This window comes from Drosophila erecta, unplaced genomic scaffold (genome assembly GCF_003286155.1).
Source record: "Drosophila erecta strain 14021-0224.00,06,07 unplaced genomic scaffold, DereRS2 tig00000092-arrow-pilon, whole genome shotgun sequence".
Classification (NCBI taxonomy): Eukaryota; Metazoa; Arthropoda; class Insecta; order Diptera; family Drosophilidae; genus Drosophila; species Drosophila erecta.
This window is the reverse complement of record NW_020825207.1, coordinates 5,508,133-5,522,943: the sequence shown is the minus strand read 5'-3', so window position 1 is coordinate 5,522,943 and position 14,811 is coordinate 5,508,133. Positions and strand designations below refer to the sequence as shown.

The 14,811-nt window shown below is 45.8% G+C and overlaps 5 protein-coding genes across 5 annotated transcripts; 4 read left to right on the top strand and 1 right to left on the bottom strand.

The window, feature by feature from the left end:
• The first annotated feature begins 2,002 nt into the window (after window positions 1–2,002).
• On the top strand, window positions 2,003–3,681 carry LOC6546672 (epimerase family protein SDR39U1). Its single transcript, XM_001975829.3, has 4 exons — window positions 2,003–2,115; window positions 2,175–2,617; window positions 2,676–2,906; window positions 2,962–3,681. Exons 1-4 carry the CDS (start codon window positions 2,079–2,081, stop codon window positions 3,157–3,159), a joined length of 909 nt encoding a protein of 302 aa, XP_001975865.1. The 5' UTR covers window positions 2,003–2,078; the 3' UTR covers window positions 3,160–3,681.
• A 1-nt stretch (window position 3,682) lies between these two features.
• LOC6546673 lies at window positions 3,683–4,635 on the top strand. Its single transcript, XM_001975830.3, has 3 exons — window positions 3,683–3,828; window positions 3,885–4,091; window positions 4,153–4,635. Exons 1-3 carry the CDS (start codon window positions 3,736–3,738, stop codon window positions 4,534–4,536), a joined length of 684 nt encoding a protein of 227 aa, XP_001975866.2. The 5' UTR covers window positions 3,683–3,735; the 3' UTR covers window positions 4,537–4,635.
• A 177-nt stretch (window positions 4,636–4,812) lies between these two features.
• LOC6546674 lies at window positions 4,813–5,965 on the top strand. Its single transcript, XM_001975831.3, has 2 exons — window positions 4,813–5,203; window positions 5,259–5,965. Exons 1-2 carry the CDS (start codon window positions 4,840–4,842, stop codon window positions 5,900–5,902), a joined length of 1,008 nt encoding a protein of 335 aa, XP_001975867.1. The 5' UTR covers window positions 4,813–4,839; the 3' UTR covers window positions 5,903–5,965.
• Window positions 5,916–8,122, bottom strand: LOC6546675. The gene is made up of 3 exons (XM_001975832.3): window positions 7,638–8,122; window positions 6,928–7,111; window positions 5,916–6,871 (listed from the first exon to the last, which is right to left on the bottom strand). The coding sequence occupies exons 1-3, from the start codon at window positions 7,708–7,710 to the stop codon at window positions 6,016–6,018; spliced, it is 1,113 nt and encodes a 370-aa protein (XP_001975868.1). The 5' UTR covers window positions 7,711–8,122; the 3' UTR covers window positions 5,916–6,015.
• A 409-nt stretch (window positions 8,123–8,531) lies between these two features.
• LOC6546708 (nucleoporin NUP188 homolog) lies at window positions 8,532–14,725 on the top strand. The gene is made up of 8 exons (XM_001975833.3): window positions 8,532–8,672; window positions 8,735–9,975; window positions 10,047–10,156; window positions 10,216–11,180; window positions 11,237–13,307; window positions 13,369–13,523; window positions 13,584–13,797; window positions 13,857–14,725. The coding sequence occupies exons 1-8, from the start codon at window positions 8,647–8,649 to the stop codon at window positions 14,685–14,687; spliced, it is 5,613 nt and encodes a 1,870-aa protein (XP_001975869.2). The 5' UTR covers window positions 8,532–8,646; the 3' UTR covers window positions 14,688–14,725.
• Window positions 14,726–14,811: the final 86 nt, after the last annotated feature.

The following is a 14,811-nucleotide window of genomic DNA, read 5'->3' as shown; positions in this document are numbered from 1 at the left end:
GCCCAGTCCCCAATCCCCGATCCCCAATCCCCGCCAGACAACCGCAAGGCGGCAAAAGAGCGACACAAACCGCACATAAAACTGTCAGGGAGTGTGTTGTGGTGTGTCAATGGCCAGCGAGATGTGGATGCCAATCCATGCCAGCACCACCCACGTGCAACACAAATCACTCCGGTGGGTGAATGTGGATGGGTGCATTTGGATGCATATTCGGGTATTCGTCCATGTTGTGCCATTGACTTTGCAACTTTGTTGCGGCTCTGCGGCTCTGCTGCTCTGTCTGTTTGTCTGTTTGCCAATAAAACAAACAAAGAAGTTTGTCCCCAAACCGGCAGTGTGCGAAAGACACAAAGATACAAGCTGGGTATCCGTATCTGTGTATCTACATTTGCACCGGAAGTGCAACTCAAACAGCGAGACATCAGACAACTTTTTCTACAGATCCTTTCCATCATCGTTTCCATATTTTCCTTTTGTCTAGAAAGTTTTCCACCCATCTCCACTCCTGTTCTTTTATCACTGACAAGTGTCAGAAGCAAAAGAGCCGTGGAAATTAAAGTTCCATTGGCGCAGCCCATCAGCCCACGTTCGAGTATCGATGATGAGTGTCATTGGAAAACGGTGAGATGTTATAAAAGCTATGCAAAAGGAAAGTATAGATACAAAATTCGAATTCAGCACACCAACGCTAATTACTTAGTTGTAAGAGTTTTCAAAAATCACATCTCTTTGAAAACCGCACTTTCAGTGGTAGTAATATCAACATTCCAGTGCGCAGACAGTAATATCCAACTGATATTTAGTTTTTCCACCCTAAACTACTATGCACGCTCGTTGGCAGTTATTCAACTGGCTGTACGTGATTACTGCCTGATTGCAGGACTAGATAAAAGCAGCAGACCTCGTAATTATGGCCTCAGATCCTTTTTACGCCGCCATCACTACGCCTTTCTCACTCAATGAAGCGCAATAATTGCAGAGCTTAATGCAAATTCCTAGCCCAAAAAGGGCGGCCACGCCCACCTCGCTGGCGGGGGGTGGGCGGAGAAAGTGGTGGTCGGTTAATGCAAGCGGGCACAGTGTATGCAAATGAGTTTCCAATGACTTGCCACGAAAGCAAAACGAAGCGAAACAAAACAGCATAAAACAGCACGCAGCAAAGCGAAGGATATGACGTTGTGTCGCCTGCTGCACTTGAACTTGGCCATTAACTTGGCCCCATGCGTCTGCCCGATGTCTGCCAATATGCACTATATACATATGTCTGGAGATACTAGTGAGTCCGCTGGTGGAGTGAAAGCGCCACAGCCACTTGTATTATACTTGGCTTAAGGCGTTTTATGCGAATCTTGCGCTTTATTGGATTCTTGGGGTCCGCTCCTTTTAACGCTCAACTTAAAGCGATAAGCGAGTTGCGAACTGCAATTTAGGTTCAGTGTCTGCCCTCTATTTCCCCTATCGGTGCACTTAAATGCTGTGCGGGAGTGACACTAAAAGCCTCACCAGGCGGACACCCAGCAGTCATTGAACATTTACGATAGTAAATCACTTAAGCCCCTTTTTGATTAGCTTTATTGCACGGAATATGTAAAAACATTCAAGACTTTCTGCATACTATGAACCCTTGGCCTTCGCTTAACACGGAATACTTCCCCTTTAAGACGTTGTAAAACTCGTTCTTACATCGTTCCTTTAAAATTTAAAGGCCACCAAACATTCGAATACAAATGTTTTCCATAGGGAGCCACCGATAAATGAAACATGAACACCGACATATAGTAAACATTAAAAGCAAAAAATAAAAAACCTGTTTTATAGCATATTATATGCTATACCATACCACTTCCTGGACCACGAAAATAGTTTTTAAAGTTTTGGTATCACTTAAAAAGTGCGAGTTGGATTTGTAATGGTAATTCGAAACCAAATTTTTCGCGCCTTGTTTAAAGAAGAGGTGGCAGCACTCAGCTTTAACTGTGAGATCTGGCAGCCTACTGCACATCAGCTGTGACTTGTTTACATTACGTTCTGCTGAGTGTCGTAATTCGGAAAAAGTCGCCTATTTCGAGCAACCTCTTATGATTATACCAAAAATGCCGAGGCATGCCCTGATAGGTACGTTCAAAGGTGTAAGCCAGCGGGCGCAGCCAGCAATAACCAGGAATCTCGCTCAGGTGGCGGCACGGGCTTCATTGGTCGCAACCTGGCCAAGCATTTGACTCACAAGGGATACGATGTGACCGTGATCTCCCGAATGCCAGGAGCCAAGCGCATCACCTGGCACGAACTGGAGAAGAATGGTATTCCCGGATCCGTAAACGCCGTGGTAAATGCCACGGGCCAGAACACATTGGATCCAACGAGACGCTGGACTCCAGGTTTCCAGCAGAATGTGTGGAACTCCCGCATCAACTCCTCCAAAACGCTTGCTCAGGCTATTAAGTCGGCTCCCCAGGTCACCTCTTTCGTGAATCTTTGTGGTGTGAGTCACTATCAACCATCGGAGTCCAAGGTTTACACCGAGGAGGACCAGGTGCAAGGATTCGACTACATGTCCAGGTTGTGCTTAGCCTGGGAGGAGGCTGCCCACACTGGTACTGAGCAGGATTGTAAAACCGTGAGTTGATGCTTTGAAGCATCTGCAATTGGTTATAAAACCCCTTAATCCTTTTCAGACGATCCTGCGGTGTGGCGCTGTTGTGGGCCATGGCGGCGGCATGATTCAATCCATGTGGCTGCCCTTTAAGTTTGGCGTAGGGGGTCCATTGGGCAATGGAAAGCAAATAATGCCCTGGATACACCTGCACGATCTGTGCAGTTTGATACAGTTTATCGTAGAAAAACCAGTGCCAGGAGTGGTCAATGCGGTGGCCCCAGAAATAACCACCAATTTGGAGTTCAGCAAAGTAGAAATTCCCAGCTTTGTACAACGAACATTATAATTTACTATTTTGTTTTCAGGCCTTTGCTAGAGCACTCCATCGTCCGTGTATCTTCAGCGTTCCTGAGTTCGTTGTTCACGCAATCTTTGGACCAGAGCGGGCAGCTTTGGTTTTAAGTGGCGCCAAAGTCAAGCCCCAGAAAGCTATCTCATCCGGATTTAAATATCAATATCCCAGCGTCAAAGAGGCTGTAACGCAGCTGACCCTGAAAGGATGAACCGAATCGACATTGAATGCTGGTTATACGTATGCTTTACTTGAAAGCGGTCTGTATATTAAATAGATGGTAGTACCAAGCGCAAACTAAAACGAATTTCTGCGATAGGGGGGATCTATGAATCACACCCTTCGAAAATAGACCCATTTAATTTGTTTACTCATTAAGCGTGCCCACCAGTATTTTACCATTTCATCATTTTTTAGAACACATTAAATGTAACCGTTGACTTAATTCGATTTATAAAATTTGTATAAATGTGAATTACCTGAAGGGGATTTTTTGAGAAAACTGCATGTAATCGTGTACTTTAACTTAAATAACACCGTGTGCCTGCAAGGGGATTTCAAAAGAATTATCCAGCGTGTGTGAAAGGTAGATAAAGAGATAAATCCGATCCCTTTTGCTGCGTGACTTGCCAATTAATATAATTGCAGCCAAAGTTAAATTAATAGGCAAAAAAATTAATTGACTTGCACACGCTGTGAGTACGCTATAAAAACCCACATAATCATAATCATATATCAATGACTGATTTTTTTTGACTGCTGGGTGGGTTCTATAAATTGGGGACCCATGTCGGTAGGAAAATCAGTATCGTTTCGAGCCGCAAAACCAAAAATGCTTTCGAGATCGCAGCTATTACTGCTCGTTGTCGGGTTCTGCCTGGTATGATGATTTGGTATCACGCAACTCTAGCCCGCTTATAACTGATCTATTAACAGAATGCAGCCGTCTCGGCTGACGTGGACTGCACCAAGCGACCACCGTTTGTCAATCCCAAAATCTGTTGTCCAATGCCGGACTTTGTGACCGCCGAGTTGAAGGAAAAGTGCATAAAGTTTGACATGACTCCGCCGCCGCCGACGGATGGGGAAGCCAGTGGATCCTTTGAGGGCAAGCGTCGCCATCATCATCCGCATCCGCCACCAGTGAGTAGCACTGGAACATATTTACCCTACATTCAGTCATATATGATTACCCTACGTCCAGTGCTTCTTCTCCTGCATCTTCAACGAAACTGGCATCTATCAATACCGGAAACTGAATGAGACCAATCTGAAGAGCTATTTGCAGGTGGTTTTTAATGACAGTTCCGATCTGCAGACCACGGCCACCGAGGCCTTCACCACCTGTGCCAAAAAAGTCGTGGAGTTCGAGGCCAATTTACCTCCACGCCCCGCTCTATCTCCACCACCCGGCTTTCCCATTTGTCCTCATGATGCTGGCCATCTAATGGGCTGCGTGTTCCGCAATTTAATGAAGAATTGCCCAGATTCGATTCGAAATGATTCCCAGGAGTGCAATGATATGAAAGAGTTCTTCACCAAGTGCAAGCCACCGCGTGGTGCTCCTCCCTCTGCCGAAGATATGTAAGACCCCCAAGAACCTCTTTTTGTCTGAAAGTCCGCAATGAAAATACCTCTACCAAGCTGAACTTTTAATATCTTTCAATTTAAGCCAATAAACATTTAAAGCTCAATATGGTTTCACTTTCCTTTCGCCGATTGGAGCATCCTTTATGCCACTTATCACCAGGATGCACGTCTGGGTGCGCAATGATTTAGAAAATTAGGTTTTCCATGAGGAAATTGCTTATCGCGCGCATGTGCGTAGCTAGAAAACCATCTCCTCCCAGAAGGGATTCATTTGGGTTTAGTCTGCGAACGTGTAAGGAACATGGCGGAGGTGCTGAAAGTATTCTTCGAAGAGTGTCGTGAGCAAGGGTTTTCTGCAAAGGAAATGCTGACTGTATGCCAACCTTTGATTTGGAGAATGCACTTGGCTAAAATTAAGAAATGGTGCTTCATTCTACTGCCCCTGCTGGTTATTTCTCTGCTTTGGCTATGTTGTGACACCTTTTCTTGGTGGTTAAGTGCCTTGGGTCGATTGGTGCTCATTCAGATACTTCCACTCTGGGATTGGAGGCCCTACTATCATGCCAAGTGCTTGGTACCACGTGATCAAAGTGTCCTAGAGCAGCCACCACCATTGGGTAAAGAGGAGACTCCGTGGCAGAATTGTGCTCTTTGTGAAACTTTAGGTGGGTTCAGTTTTTGATTTGCTAATTACCTGTTTCAAATTAATTTTATTTCCAGAGGGAATAGCCGCAATTTCCAACGCAAGCTACTCCTCCTTGGAGTCGGAGCATCTGGAACGTGGGCAACCGGTGATTATAACAGACACTGGATTGCAAACAGATGTCCTTAGTCTCCTCGAGCATATAAAGAGGAAGTCACCTCAGTGGCTAGCCAGTGAGCCTTGTGATGTTTCCAGCAATCTCTTGCTCAGAAAACTATTCAACCTAGAGGCGGCTCTAGATAAGATTCATTCGTGGCAGGGGCAAACATCGAATTCGTGGCACCTTCAACTGAGGAACTGCCAGAAGAAGGCGGTAAAGTCTTCTCGACTTTTTCTGGATCGTCCCTACTACTACCCTCTCCACCTGGCTCCGTATTATTCCAGCTGGCTATTGGCAGTCCATCAGCAAAGGCGAAACCAGGCCGATATATACGTTCGTGGCCTGGTACTCATCCAGCAACTGAGTGGCCACTTTGAAATGGTTCTCCATCCCAAGAGTCCTTGCAATAAAGGCATATGCCCAAGCTTGCGGATGCGCCTGAATGCAGGAGAAGGTTTGATCTTTACCACGGATATCTGGAGTCTAAGTTATGGTCTAGAGAAACCCCATGGAAAGCAGACCTCCCTGGCTAGCATTTTTGAGATTGACTGGCAGCCGTAGAGTGTTTTAGTTGGCCGAAATTGTATTTACACACACAACTAGATACAAGACGAATAGAAGCCTAAAGTTATCGAAATTTACTGGGAGGGATTAGGATTAGGAACAGATTTATCTTAGGCCCTGCGGCACTTGGCCTCCACCAGCTTTTGCAGCGTGGCCGTCAGACTGTTGATGGCATCGATCTTCATGCGCTCAATCCGCTCCTGCTGCACAAGCGACATTTTTTGGATCTGCACCTGTTCGCGCTGCAAATTTCGTTGCAGCTCCATCTTCTCCCGCTCCACCTCCAGTTTTCTTTCAAAATAGTCCTTCCACCAAATGTCATCGGGAATGCCAGGAGCTTGGTGCGAGCCCATGGGTCGTGCCAGATCGTAGAGCTTGCCATTAGCTTCCAGATGTTGGCTGCTATCGTTGGTGCGCTCCGCCTCCGGCACTTGATCGCCATCGTACTCCATCTTGGGTTGACGGATTACCTCCGACATGCTGTTGCTATCCTCATCGAACTCATCGTTGGACTTGCTGTCCAGATTCATCTGAGCCTGCAGCAGGACCTGATCCACAGGTGTAATATACGGCTGGCCATCCTTTGCCTGGGTCTGGACTTGCATTTGCAGCTGCATTTGGGGTGTTCCAGGCTTAAGGCTCACCGGAGTAGGTTGAAGCTGTAAAGGTTGCTGTGGAACTCCCGGGGTCGGGTTTTGTCCATTAGCAGAGGGTGGAGCTTGTGTGGCATTTGAAGGCTGTTGTGGCAACTGCATATCAAAGTCGGCCTTCTTTCCCTGCAAATACTTGAACATCTCCTCGAAGAATTCCCAGTGAACATAGCCGGATACGTATTTTTTGCTGAGATTTTTGTTGTAAGTGATGAGGATGTTATGCCACTTCTTCTGCACCTTAGCGGCGGAGTAGCGAAATCCCAAACGCTGTAGTTGCCGAGTGCAGTGGAGCCAAAGAGCCGTCCGTTTTTGTCTGCAAGAGCTACTCTTAGAAAGATATCTTGACTGTGGAATAATAACCTTGCTCACCTGCCCTCTGTAAAGCTACCCTCCATGGGGCCGCGTATGTGTATCAATGCTCTGGTTGCCTCTGTGGTCCAAGCCCGCTCGTAAGGACCGCGACCCATACTATTGGCTCCTCCTGAGGTATCTGCCTCCTCGAGCAAGCAATCATCATCCAGGTCATCCAAATCATCGTCACTTATTTGATACGCTAAGGTGTTATTAATTTAAAATGTGTTATTAATTTAATAAATTTGTTTGATTTTCATTCAATGTGAATGAATTCCTATTAATTCTTGATATACCAAAATGAAAAATTTGAATTCCATTGTGTTAGTAGATAAAGGACCTAACGAATTCGACATAGTTCTAGCCTAATCTAGATATTTTGGCTTATGTTTAAAAACTTGTTGCTTTTGGGCAGCAGTGGCAACTCTGGCGCTCTCGCAGAATCCTTTCATCTGACATTTCTTTCTCTCTCTCTGTTGTCCTGCTCTCATTCTCGCTCTCCCGTTTAAGTTACCACCCAGCGCCAGGCCAAGAGGCATCCTAGCTATGTCAAAGATGCTAGCTGCTGCTGTCGTACACCATTTATGATACATACATATACACATATATCATACACACTATGTATGTTTGTGCTTCCACTAAGCGTGTCCACACCAACACTTGTGCACTTTCCTGGCAATAACTCAATTTCCTATTCTGATTTCATGTTTGCCAATCGGCAGACTTACGTTCATTATCCTCGACATTATTCCCGTTGCTTGGTGTTTGCCCATTGCCTGCGTTGAGCTGAACTTGAGCCATGGCGGATGTCAGGGTTTCGAAGTTAATCTGCTTTTTCTGCCAGCCTATGAGTGATTTTTAGACCTTTCGCCTGTCAATAGTTTTCTCGTACTAACAGGACAATTTTCGGGCTGCAGCTTCCAGGCGCCGTGAACTTCGTGTGCGCCTACTCTCTCCGCGCTCTCTCCGCTAAAGATGGGAGGCTGCGGCTAGCCGAGGAGTAGTGGTATTAGTTTCCAAGAAATGGGCCTCTAGAATGGGGTGGCTGGGCGACTGGGCGGTGCAGTGGGCGTTGGAGTGCAGCATCTGCGCACTTTGCACTCTGACTTCGCAGGTCTGTTAGCCGCAGCCACAGCCTCACTGGAATGGCTGTATGTGATTGGAAAGTCTAACCTAAATAGTTCTAGTCCGGCTGGACTGGAAGGCTATATTGGAGAACAGTTAGGAATTATCATGATCTCTATACAGTAAACATGTGTCAGGTTATGAATGAACTGTCACAGGCGAAACTCTCTACTTTAAACCTCTAACATAACTTACTAAATTTTTTTGTGTAAAATGTATGCTAATTTAATTTAAATGATAATAAGAAGCCAGAAATGGTAAGCACCACATACTTTAAAGCAATTTATTTTAAGTTATAATTATTTTGTATGTCATGTATTCATTTCAAAATTAGTTAGCTAAAAAAAAATGTAAAAAGTATTATTATCATTATTTTTACGATAATATAATTAAATTTAAATTCTTTGAGTGTGCACTGTAGCACAATTTCCTAACGGACTTTTTAAAACACGAACTATCGTTTTATCGATACACCTTAGGTGCTACCAGCTGATTGTCCCGGCATTTTATTGTGCTAGGTGGCAACTCCAGTGCCGCGAATTTGCGCGTGGAACAGAATATATTTGTTATTAAATAATTTTTAATTGTAGTTGTTAAGAAAGAGCATTGAGAATGCCTGCGGTGGAAAAGAGCGTAATGTAAGTACCGGCGTTGCGACAATATTGAATGACTAAATGTAATCCTATGATTTGCAATGTAGCACCGATTGGAAGCGGCTGTGGCAAATGGTCTCGGGAATCCACTATGAGACGCCCCAGGACACTGTGCGCGAGGAGCTAATGAACGTGGCTTCTGAATTGCAGGCCGGTGTGCTCCAATTCAAGCCCAAGAATGACTCCAACCTCGAGCTGAGCACATTGCTCAAGGAGAAAAAGCAGGAAAAGCTGCTGCCATTCACCGAGAGACTGCAGGATCTGTTAGATCTAGAATCCGCCCAATGCTGGGAAATCCTGTGCTACTACCTCACGCAAGAGTACCGCGGATCGGCGAGTCTCCTTACCCAACTGATCTCTACCGAAACGAATATGGCCAAATTGCACGAGGACATACGGCATTACTATTCCCTGGAACGCATGATTGTTCTTAAGATTGTTAAGAACCTTATCGTCTTCCACCAGGTACCAAATCATCCCTATCACCACGAGTATCGCGCCGTGGTGGAGAAGATTACTATCCCCCGCCTTAGAGATTCATACCTAGACCAACTGGACAGCTTGATTAGCGAACTGCCACCCAGGAAGCTAATGGCGGGAGAGTGCTTCCACTCTGCGGAACGCTTGGTTGCCTGGTCGGAGCGAAACGCCCGTGAGATCAACGAGGTGCTGCACATCCTTCTTTTGCTAGCGGAACAGCAGCCAATGGGGTTGGAGCAGATTAAAAGAATATTTGCCGCCTGCAAGCAACACTCTTTCGGAAAGATACAAAGTTATCTCGATGACAGCCAACTTTATCATCAGGAGATTATTCGAAGCCTTGCTTACTCAGAGCTCATGTTAATATTAAAGTGCCTGGACTTTGAGAAGCCCGAGGAGCACTCCGATCTAATTGAAAAACTTATAGACAATCTACAGGTGGACATCACCAGCATGTACCACAGACCAGAGCACGGCCCTTTGCTTCTAGCGTGGATGCTGCTTTGCTTGCGAGGCACCAACGATGCGGACGACGCCTCCAGTTTGCTCCGTTGTCGACAGCTCGGCAAGCGAGCCGTAGATCTTAAGTGCTTTGTCCAACTCCACCTAATTGCCAGGCATTCTATGTACGCCGATGACTCTATGCTGTCACGGATTGTGCGAAAAACCATATACAACCAGCTTGGATATCTGTGCAACCTCTTTGATGGCGATGGCAGCTGCGCTCGATATGAGGGGATTTACGAATTGCTCTGCGAACTTGTCTCATGGCCCCACTTAGCTAAAGACTTTTGCAGTCAGGCAGAAGGTAAATATCGTTTTACCATAATAGCTAAATAAGAACATTAATTTCAAACAAACAACTTTATATATTTTTAGATGATGGCCCGCGTTCGCTTTACAAAACTCTTTTAGAGAACTTTCCCCTAGAATTAACACATCTGTCCAAACTGGCACTATCACTGACAAAAGCGGGACAAGGCAACTACGTAAGCCAGTTCTCGTTCATTCAAAGGCACCAGTCTAGTTTATTCTACCAATGTTTCAGATCAAGAGCCAACTAGAATCATTGCCCATATTGGCTCTTCTTTACGATGAAAATCTGCACAAACTCAGAGAAGTGGACACAAATGAATTCGAGCTCCTAGCCAGCGTACGACCATTTCCGCGAATTGATTTTGCCATACCCGCAGGAACCAGTTGCACAGCCATTCAACATCCGTCCGGCTGCTTTATGCACTTTCGTAGTCCGGTAAACTACTTCGACGCCCTGCACCACGAAATTAACTGTCTGCTGCTCGAGACGGGTCATCTGCATGGTGACTTTGAATCCAGCGAGCGCATACGCAATGTAGAAGCTGGATTAAGGTTTTTGGAAAGTGCCGTGAAGCTCAGTAAATCGATATCCGGCATCAGCGCCGAAATGGTGCATCCCACCGAGATGTGCGTTGATCTGCTGCACAAGTTCAAAAGTGTTCAGTGCCCACCAGTTGGACTTCTTTCCAGCTGTATGAATGTTTGCACTGCGCTGCTCCCGTTGGTAGACGAGGAGATCTTTTCGCGAATAAGCAACCTACACATCCTACCGACAGTTTGCCATGGATCTCAATACGACTTCAAGATGTATTCCAATGCCAGTGGAGTGGGCTTTGAGTCACGCTTTTTGGGATCCGTCATTGACAATGTGGAGAAGAAAAGCGAGCGCTACGAATTCTTGCTTTCTTATCTCGGGTTCCTGCGAACGTACACCAAGCTGAAACGAAATCGCCAAATCCAAATGGAGATTCCCGGCCTTATATTTCTGCTAAGGGATGTTTTTCCGCACTTGCACACCTGGCACTTTAGCTCCCAATTGGACAGAAACAAGATCTACTTCGAGATTCTTAGCTTTATATGCGACATCTTGGACTTGTTTAACACCAGTAAAGAATCCGATTGCAAGCAACGCGAACTTTTGGTAAAGGTGTGCGTATATTCGCTTCTAAATTTGGATAATGGTCTGATTCTTTTGAGGTAAGAGGTACCTTATCGCCAATCAAGAATAAATTTGAATAATAATTATATTTCAGATTTGTGGGTGTGGGCAATGCTTATGTCCAGTACACCATGGAGCTAGAGACAAATTGGATGCAGCAACAACCCCACGGCTTAATGATGTTGGTCCGCCTATCCATGCGTATTCTAATGCAGTTACTGCGCCTTAAGGAAAAGGTATACGGCAACAGTGAAACCCTCTCCCCGCTGGAGGCGTTGATATACACACAACCCAAACAGCGCGATACCCTGCGGATCATTCCTACAGTATGCAGTTACATGAGCAACATATTTGATAGATGGCTACCGATCTTGTCTTGCCGCTTGCTGAAAAGAATCGCTCTCCAGTTCAATATGTCTTTATTGGCATGTCTAGACATGGAGGCTGATCAAATCCGATTGACGTTTATGCAAAAGTTGCCTGATGAGCTAGAAAGTGATTCCATAAAGCTAGCCATCCTGGAGCTGGTGGACGCATGCATTGCCAAACAACCGGGTGTTACCGAGGCATTTTTCAAGGTTAACTATGCCCATGATAAACGTTCCCGCTCCTTTTTCAGTAAGGAGTGTGTTCCAACAATTGGTGAGAGTATTGTCACTTATATGAGAGAGTTTTTGGATGCCCTTCAAGTGGAGCCACTAACCATTCAACAGGCCTTGCCCGCTAAGATCATGAACATATTCCACTCACTGTGGAAACATAATCTGCAAATGCTAGTGGATGATCTAGTACAGGATAAACAGTTTTGGTGCAAACTCTGTTCGCCGCTCTTCTCCGAGCTTCAGCCAAATTTACGTATCTACACGCAGCTTCTAAATATTATATCTATTGAAGTCTATACGGGAAATGGAACCAATGCCGCTTTGCTGGACGTAATGAATAAGTTTTTCGAACAGAAGAACTTTGGACCTTGGCTAAATTACGTTTTTAACATGCCCAAGGTTCCGGCTGCAAAGAATTTGAGTTCTTCCGACGAGCTTCCAGACTGGATCTGTTGCCTGCAGGCTTTTAAGGATCTGATCGTTATTTTGCTAAAGAAACAGCCAAAGTTCATGACCATACCCGAGTCGCAATTCAAGCTAATGGCGCACAAGTGTCTTAAAGTCCTTGTCGATCGCTCAAACTATTTGGAGGACATGCGACCGTTTATCATGCTGGCTGAACTGTATGTGTTCATCTTACTCCAATTTAAGCACGCGTACACAAACAGCTTAGAGGAGGAAGAAGAACTAATGGAGTTACTGTTGCAACTGATGAACCGCATCTGCTCTTGCTATGAGGATCAACACGTAAGGGCCAAAGAAGCATGCCTGGCCATTGTGACCAAGTGCACACATCTTTACACAGACCTGCTTATCAGGGACTCCTCCATAGCCCTACGTTTTCTCAACTCAGTCGTAGGCATCATCTGCAGCGAACTGCAACACATGGAGAACTCGGTGAGCCTGGAGAATTCGCAGTCCCTGAACAATTCGGACAGTTCAGACAGCAAGGCATCCACCAACTCGCTTATTCTCTGCCTGAATCTGTTAAAGGCTGTTGCCACCATATTCCACAACGACGGTCCCGGGAACTGGGACCTGCCATTTGTGTCGGTACGATTGTTTCAACGGCTCGTACGCTGCGTCTCTAGAACGCTTCCATTGTTTAGCAAACAAGTTCTAAGTGTGCAGCTGCTTGATGTGCTCATCGTATTCGCCAAGGGCCACTGTTCCGTTGAGTTTCTGCATTGCGATGTGGGAGAGCACTTGTGGCTGAACCTGTTGCCTCCCAGAGAACTATTGCAGTCCAAATATGATTTTACGAAGCCGGCGGCTGTGGATGGAGAACGTTGGACCGTAGAGCAGTGGTGGCCTGTATATGCAAGAGGTATTGAGTTTGTTACCATCATTTACGAGAAGCACAAAAAGTGCTTTCTTCAAGAAGCTTTTCAATTTGTGGGCATTCATGCTGTTTTCCTGGAGGATGCATTGTTATTGAGCAAACAATCGCTGGAACCGGCAGCCATGCACTTAATTAAAGCGGCTGTTACCTTAGTAGCCAGCCTGACGGAGCACCACAAAGAGTGGAAGCAAGATAACGATATATCTCTTGCCAACATAATGGTGGGTTTTGTTTTAGTTGATCATCTAAATAATATTTTAATCGCTTATCTGAACCCCACAGCGTGCAGTTCAGAGTTTGCTATGCCACAGCTCATCTCTGTTCCATCAGCAACGAAACTTAAAGTGTCTTCTGGCTGGTCGACGCTCGCAGCTGGAAATCCTGCGCAGCACAGGAGCTTTAACCATTGACGATGAACTCATCTCCGCCTGCAATGAGTGAGTTGTCTTTAATAATAATGATGTTATACTAGACTAAACGTTTCCATTTTATAACAGCCTCACGGATATAATTATTTTCTGCGTGAAAGCTTTGCTCAGATTCAGTCCGGATTTGATAGAACTACTGTGCTGCAGTGAATATGAGCCCTCCAAACACTTAGCCTTACTAGACGTAAAGTTTGGTGCACCTAAGTTGAACGAAGAGAACTTGACGCTCACGTTTGGAATTGTCCTCAACTTGGTTAACATATATGTGAAGGCCTTAAATATGGTACGTACGTGTGGCATCATACTGGGGTCATTCTTGTCTAATACTTTTGAAATCAACAGCAAAATCATGGATTCAGTGAGGTGCCTCTAAACTCACTGCCCAACGTGGAGCATTCCGGGGACAATGATGATGCAGACGTGTGTGTAGGCCACCAAACCAACCGCACCTACTCCAAGTCTCTGTCCACTGTCTCGATTTCAACCGGCAGCTGTCCAGCCAGTGAACTGCTTTCCAACATGGACGGCCAGCTTTGCTTGCTTGCTCTGGAGCATCTGCTCATGCTAGTCGCTTCGCAAGCCATCTGTATAAATCGCTCACCGAACCTGGAATCGCTCTGGAAGCAAATCGTCCGTCGGGACATCAGCAACGAGCTGGTAATCTTCAACGAATTCGTGCGCCGTAAGGTGATATTAGACTACAAGGAGAACCGCAGTCCCTGGCTGCGACGAAAGCACGGGCTCTATAAACCAAAGTGCGTGGACCCAGCGAGGAGTTCAAGCAGTTCCACCCGCAGCTCTGAAATTGTGCGCCGCAGCAACACAACTAACGAACTGCGGGTTAATGTCGTACGCAGACTGCATCTGCAGCAACAGCAGCGCACTCCTCCACCGCACAACTTTGACATGAGCGGCGAACTGAGTCCCATTGCACAAATTCAAGGGGCAGCCATGTCCACGAGCTTGGATCATAGGGATGGCCGCAAGCGTTTGTATCCCGCTCAACAGGCGGGCGAAGCCTTCTTGGAGGACGAACTGGCCGCCATCGATCTGCAGTACTTTCCACCGCCCACAGAGCATGGATATTCCGAATTGTCGCAGGTTCAAATGGTGGAGGAAGACTACCTGCAGTTGATGTCGGCCCTCTTTAATGTCATGCCTCATTGCGACTGAGCTGCGTACCCTTTGATTCATGGATTTCTAAATAAAGTGTGTATACATATAATAATTCATTGAGGTTTTAATTTTTGTTTTTGTGGTATCATAGATAAATGTAATAAAAAAAAACACATTGAAT

Bases quoted from the DNA above. Each gene is read 5' to 3' on its own strand.
- LOC6546672 (XM_001975829.3), top strand. From the start codon at position 2,079: ATGATTATACCAAAAATGCCGAGGCATGCCCTGATAG. The intron at 2,116-2,174 runs GTACGTTCAAAG...AATCTCGCTCAG, and splicing joins GCCGAGGCATGCCCTGATAG to GTGGCGGCACGGGCTTCATT. The intron at 2,907-2,961 runs GTAGAAATTCCC...TTTTGTTTTCAG, and splicing joins CCAATTTGGAGTTCAGCAAA to GCCTTTGCTAGAGCACTCCA.
- LOC6546673 (XM_001975830.3), top strand. From the start codon at position 3,736: ATGTCGGTAGGAAAATCAGTATCGTTTCGAGCCGCAAAACCAAAAATG. The intron at 3,829-3,884 runs GTATGATGATTT...ATCTATTAACAG, and splicing joins TCGTTGTCGGGTTCTGCCTG to AATGCAGCCGTCTCGGCTGA. The intron at 4,092-4,152 runs GTGAGTAGCACT...CCCTACGTCCAG, and splicing joins ATCATCCGCATCCGCCACCA to TGCTTCTTCTCCTGCATCTT.
- LOC6546674 (XM_001975831.3), top strand. From the start codon at position 4,840: ATGGCGGAGGTGCTGAAAGTATTCTTCGAAGAGTGTCGTGAGCAAGGG. The intron at 5,204-5,258 runs GTGGGTTCAGTT...TTTTATTTCCAG, and splicing joins TGCTCTTTGTGAAACTTTAG to AGGGAATAGCCGCAATTTCC.
- LOC6546675 (XM_001975832.3), bottom strand. From the start codon at position 7,710: ATGGCTCAAGTTCAGCTCAACGCAGGCAATGGGCAAACACCAAGCAAC. The intron at 7,112-7,637 runs GTAAGTCTGCCG...ATAACACCTTAG, and splicing joins TAATGTCGAGGATAATGAAC to CGTATCAAATAAGTGACGAT. The intron at 6,872-6,927 runs GTGAGCAAGGTT...TAGCTCTTGCAG, and splicing joins GGTAGCTTTACAGAGGGCAG to ACAAAAACGGACGGCTCTTT.
- LOC6546708 (XM_001975833.3), top strand. From the start codon at position 8,647: ATGCCTGCGGTGGAAAAGAGCGTAAT. The intron at 13,308-13,368 runs GTGGGTTTTGTT...TGAACCCCACAG, and splicing joins TATCTCTTGCCAACATAATG to CGTGCAGTTCAGAGTTTGCT. The intron at 13,798-13,856 runs GTACGTACGTGT...TGAAATCAACAG, and splicing joins ATGTGAAGGCCTTAAATATG to CAAAATCATGGATTCAGTGA.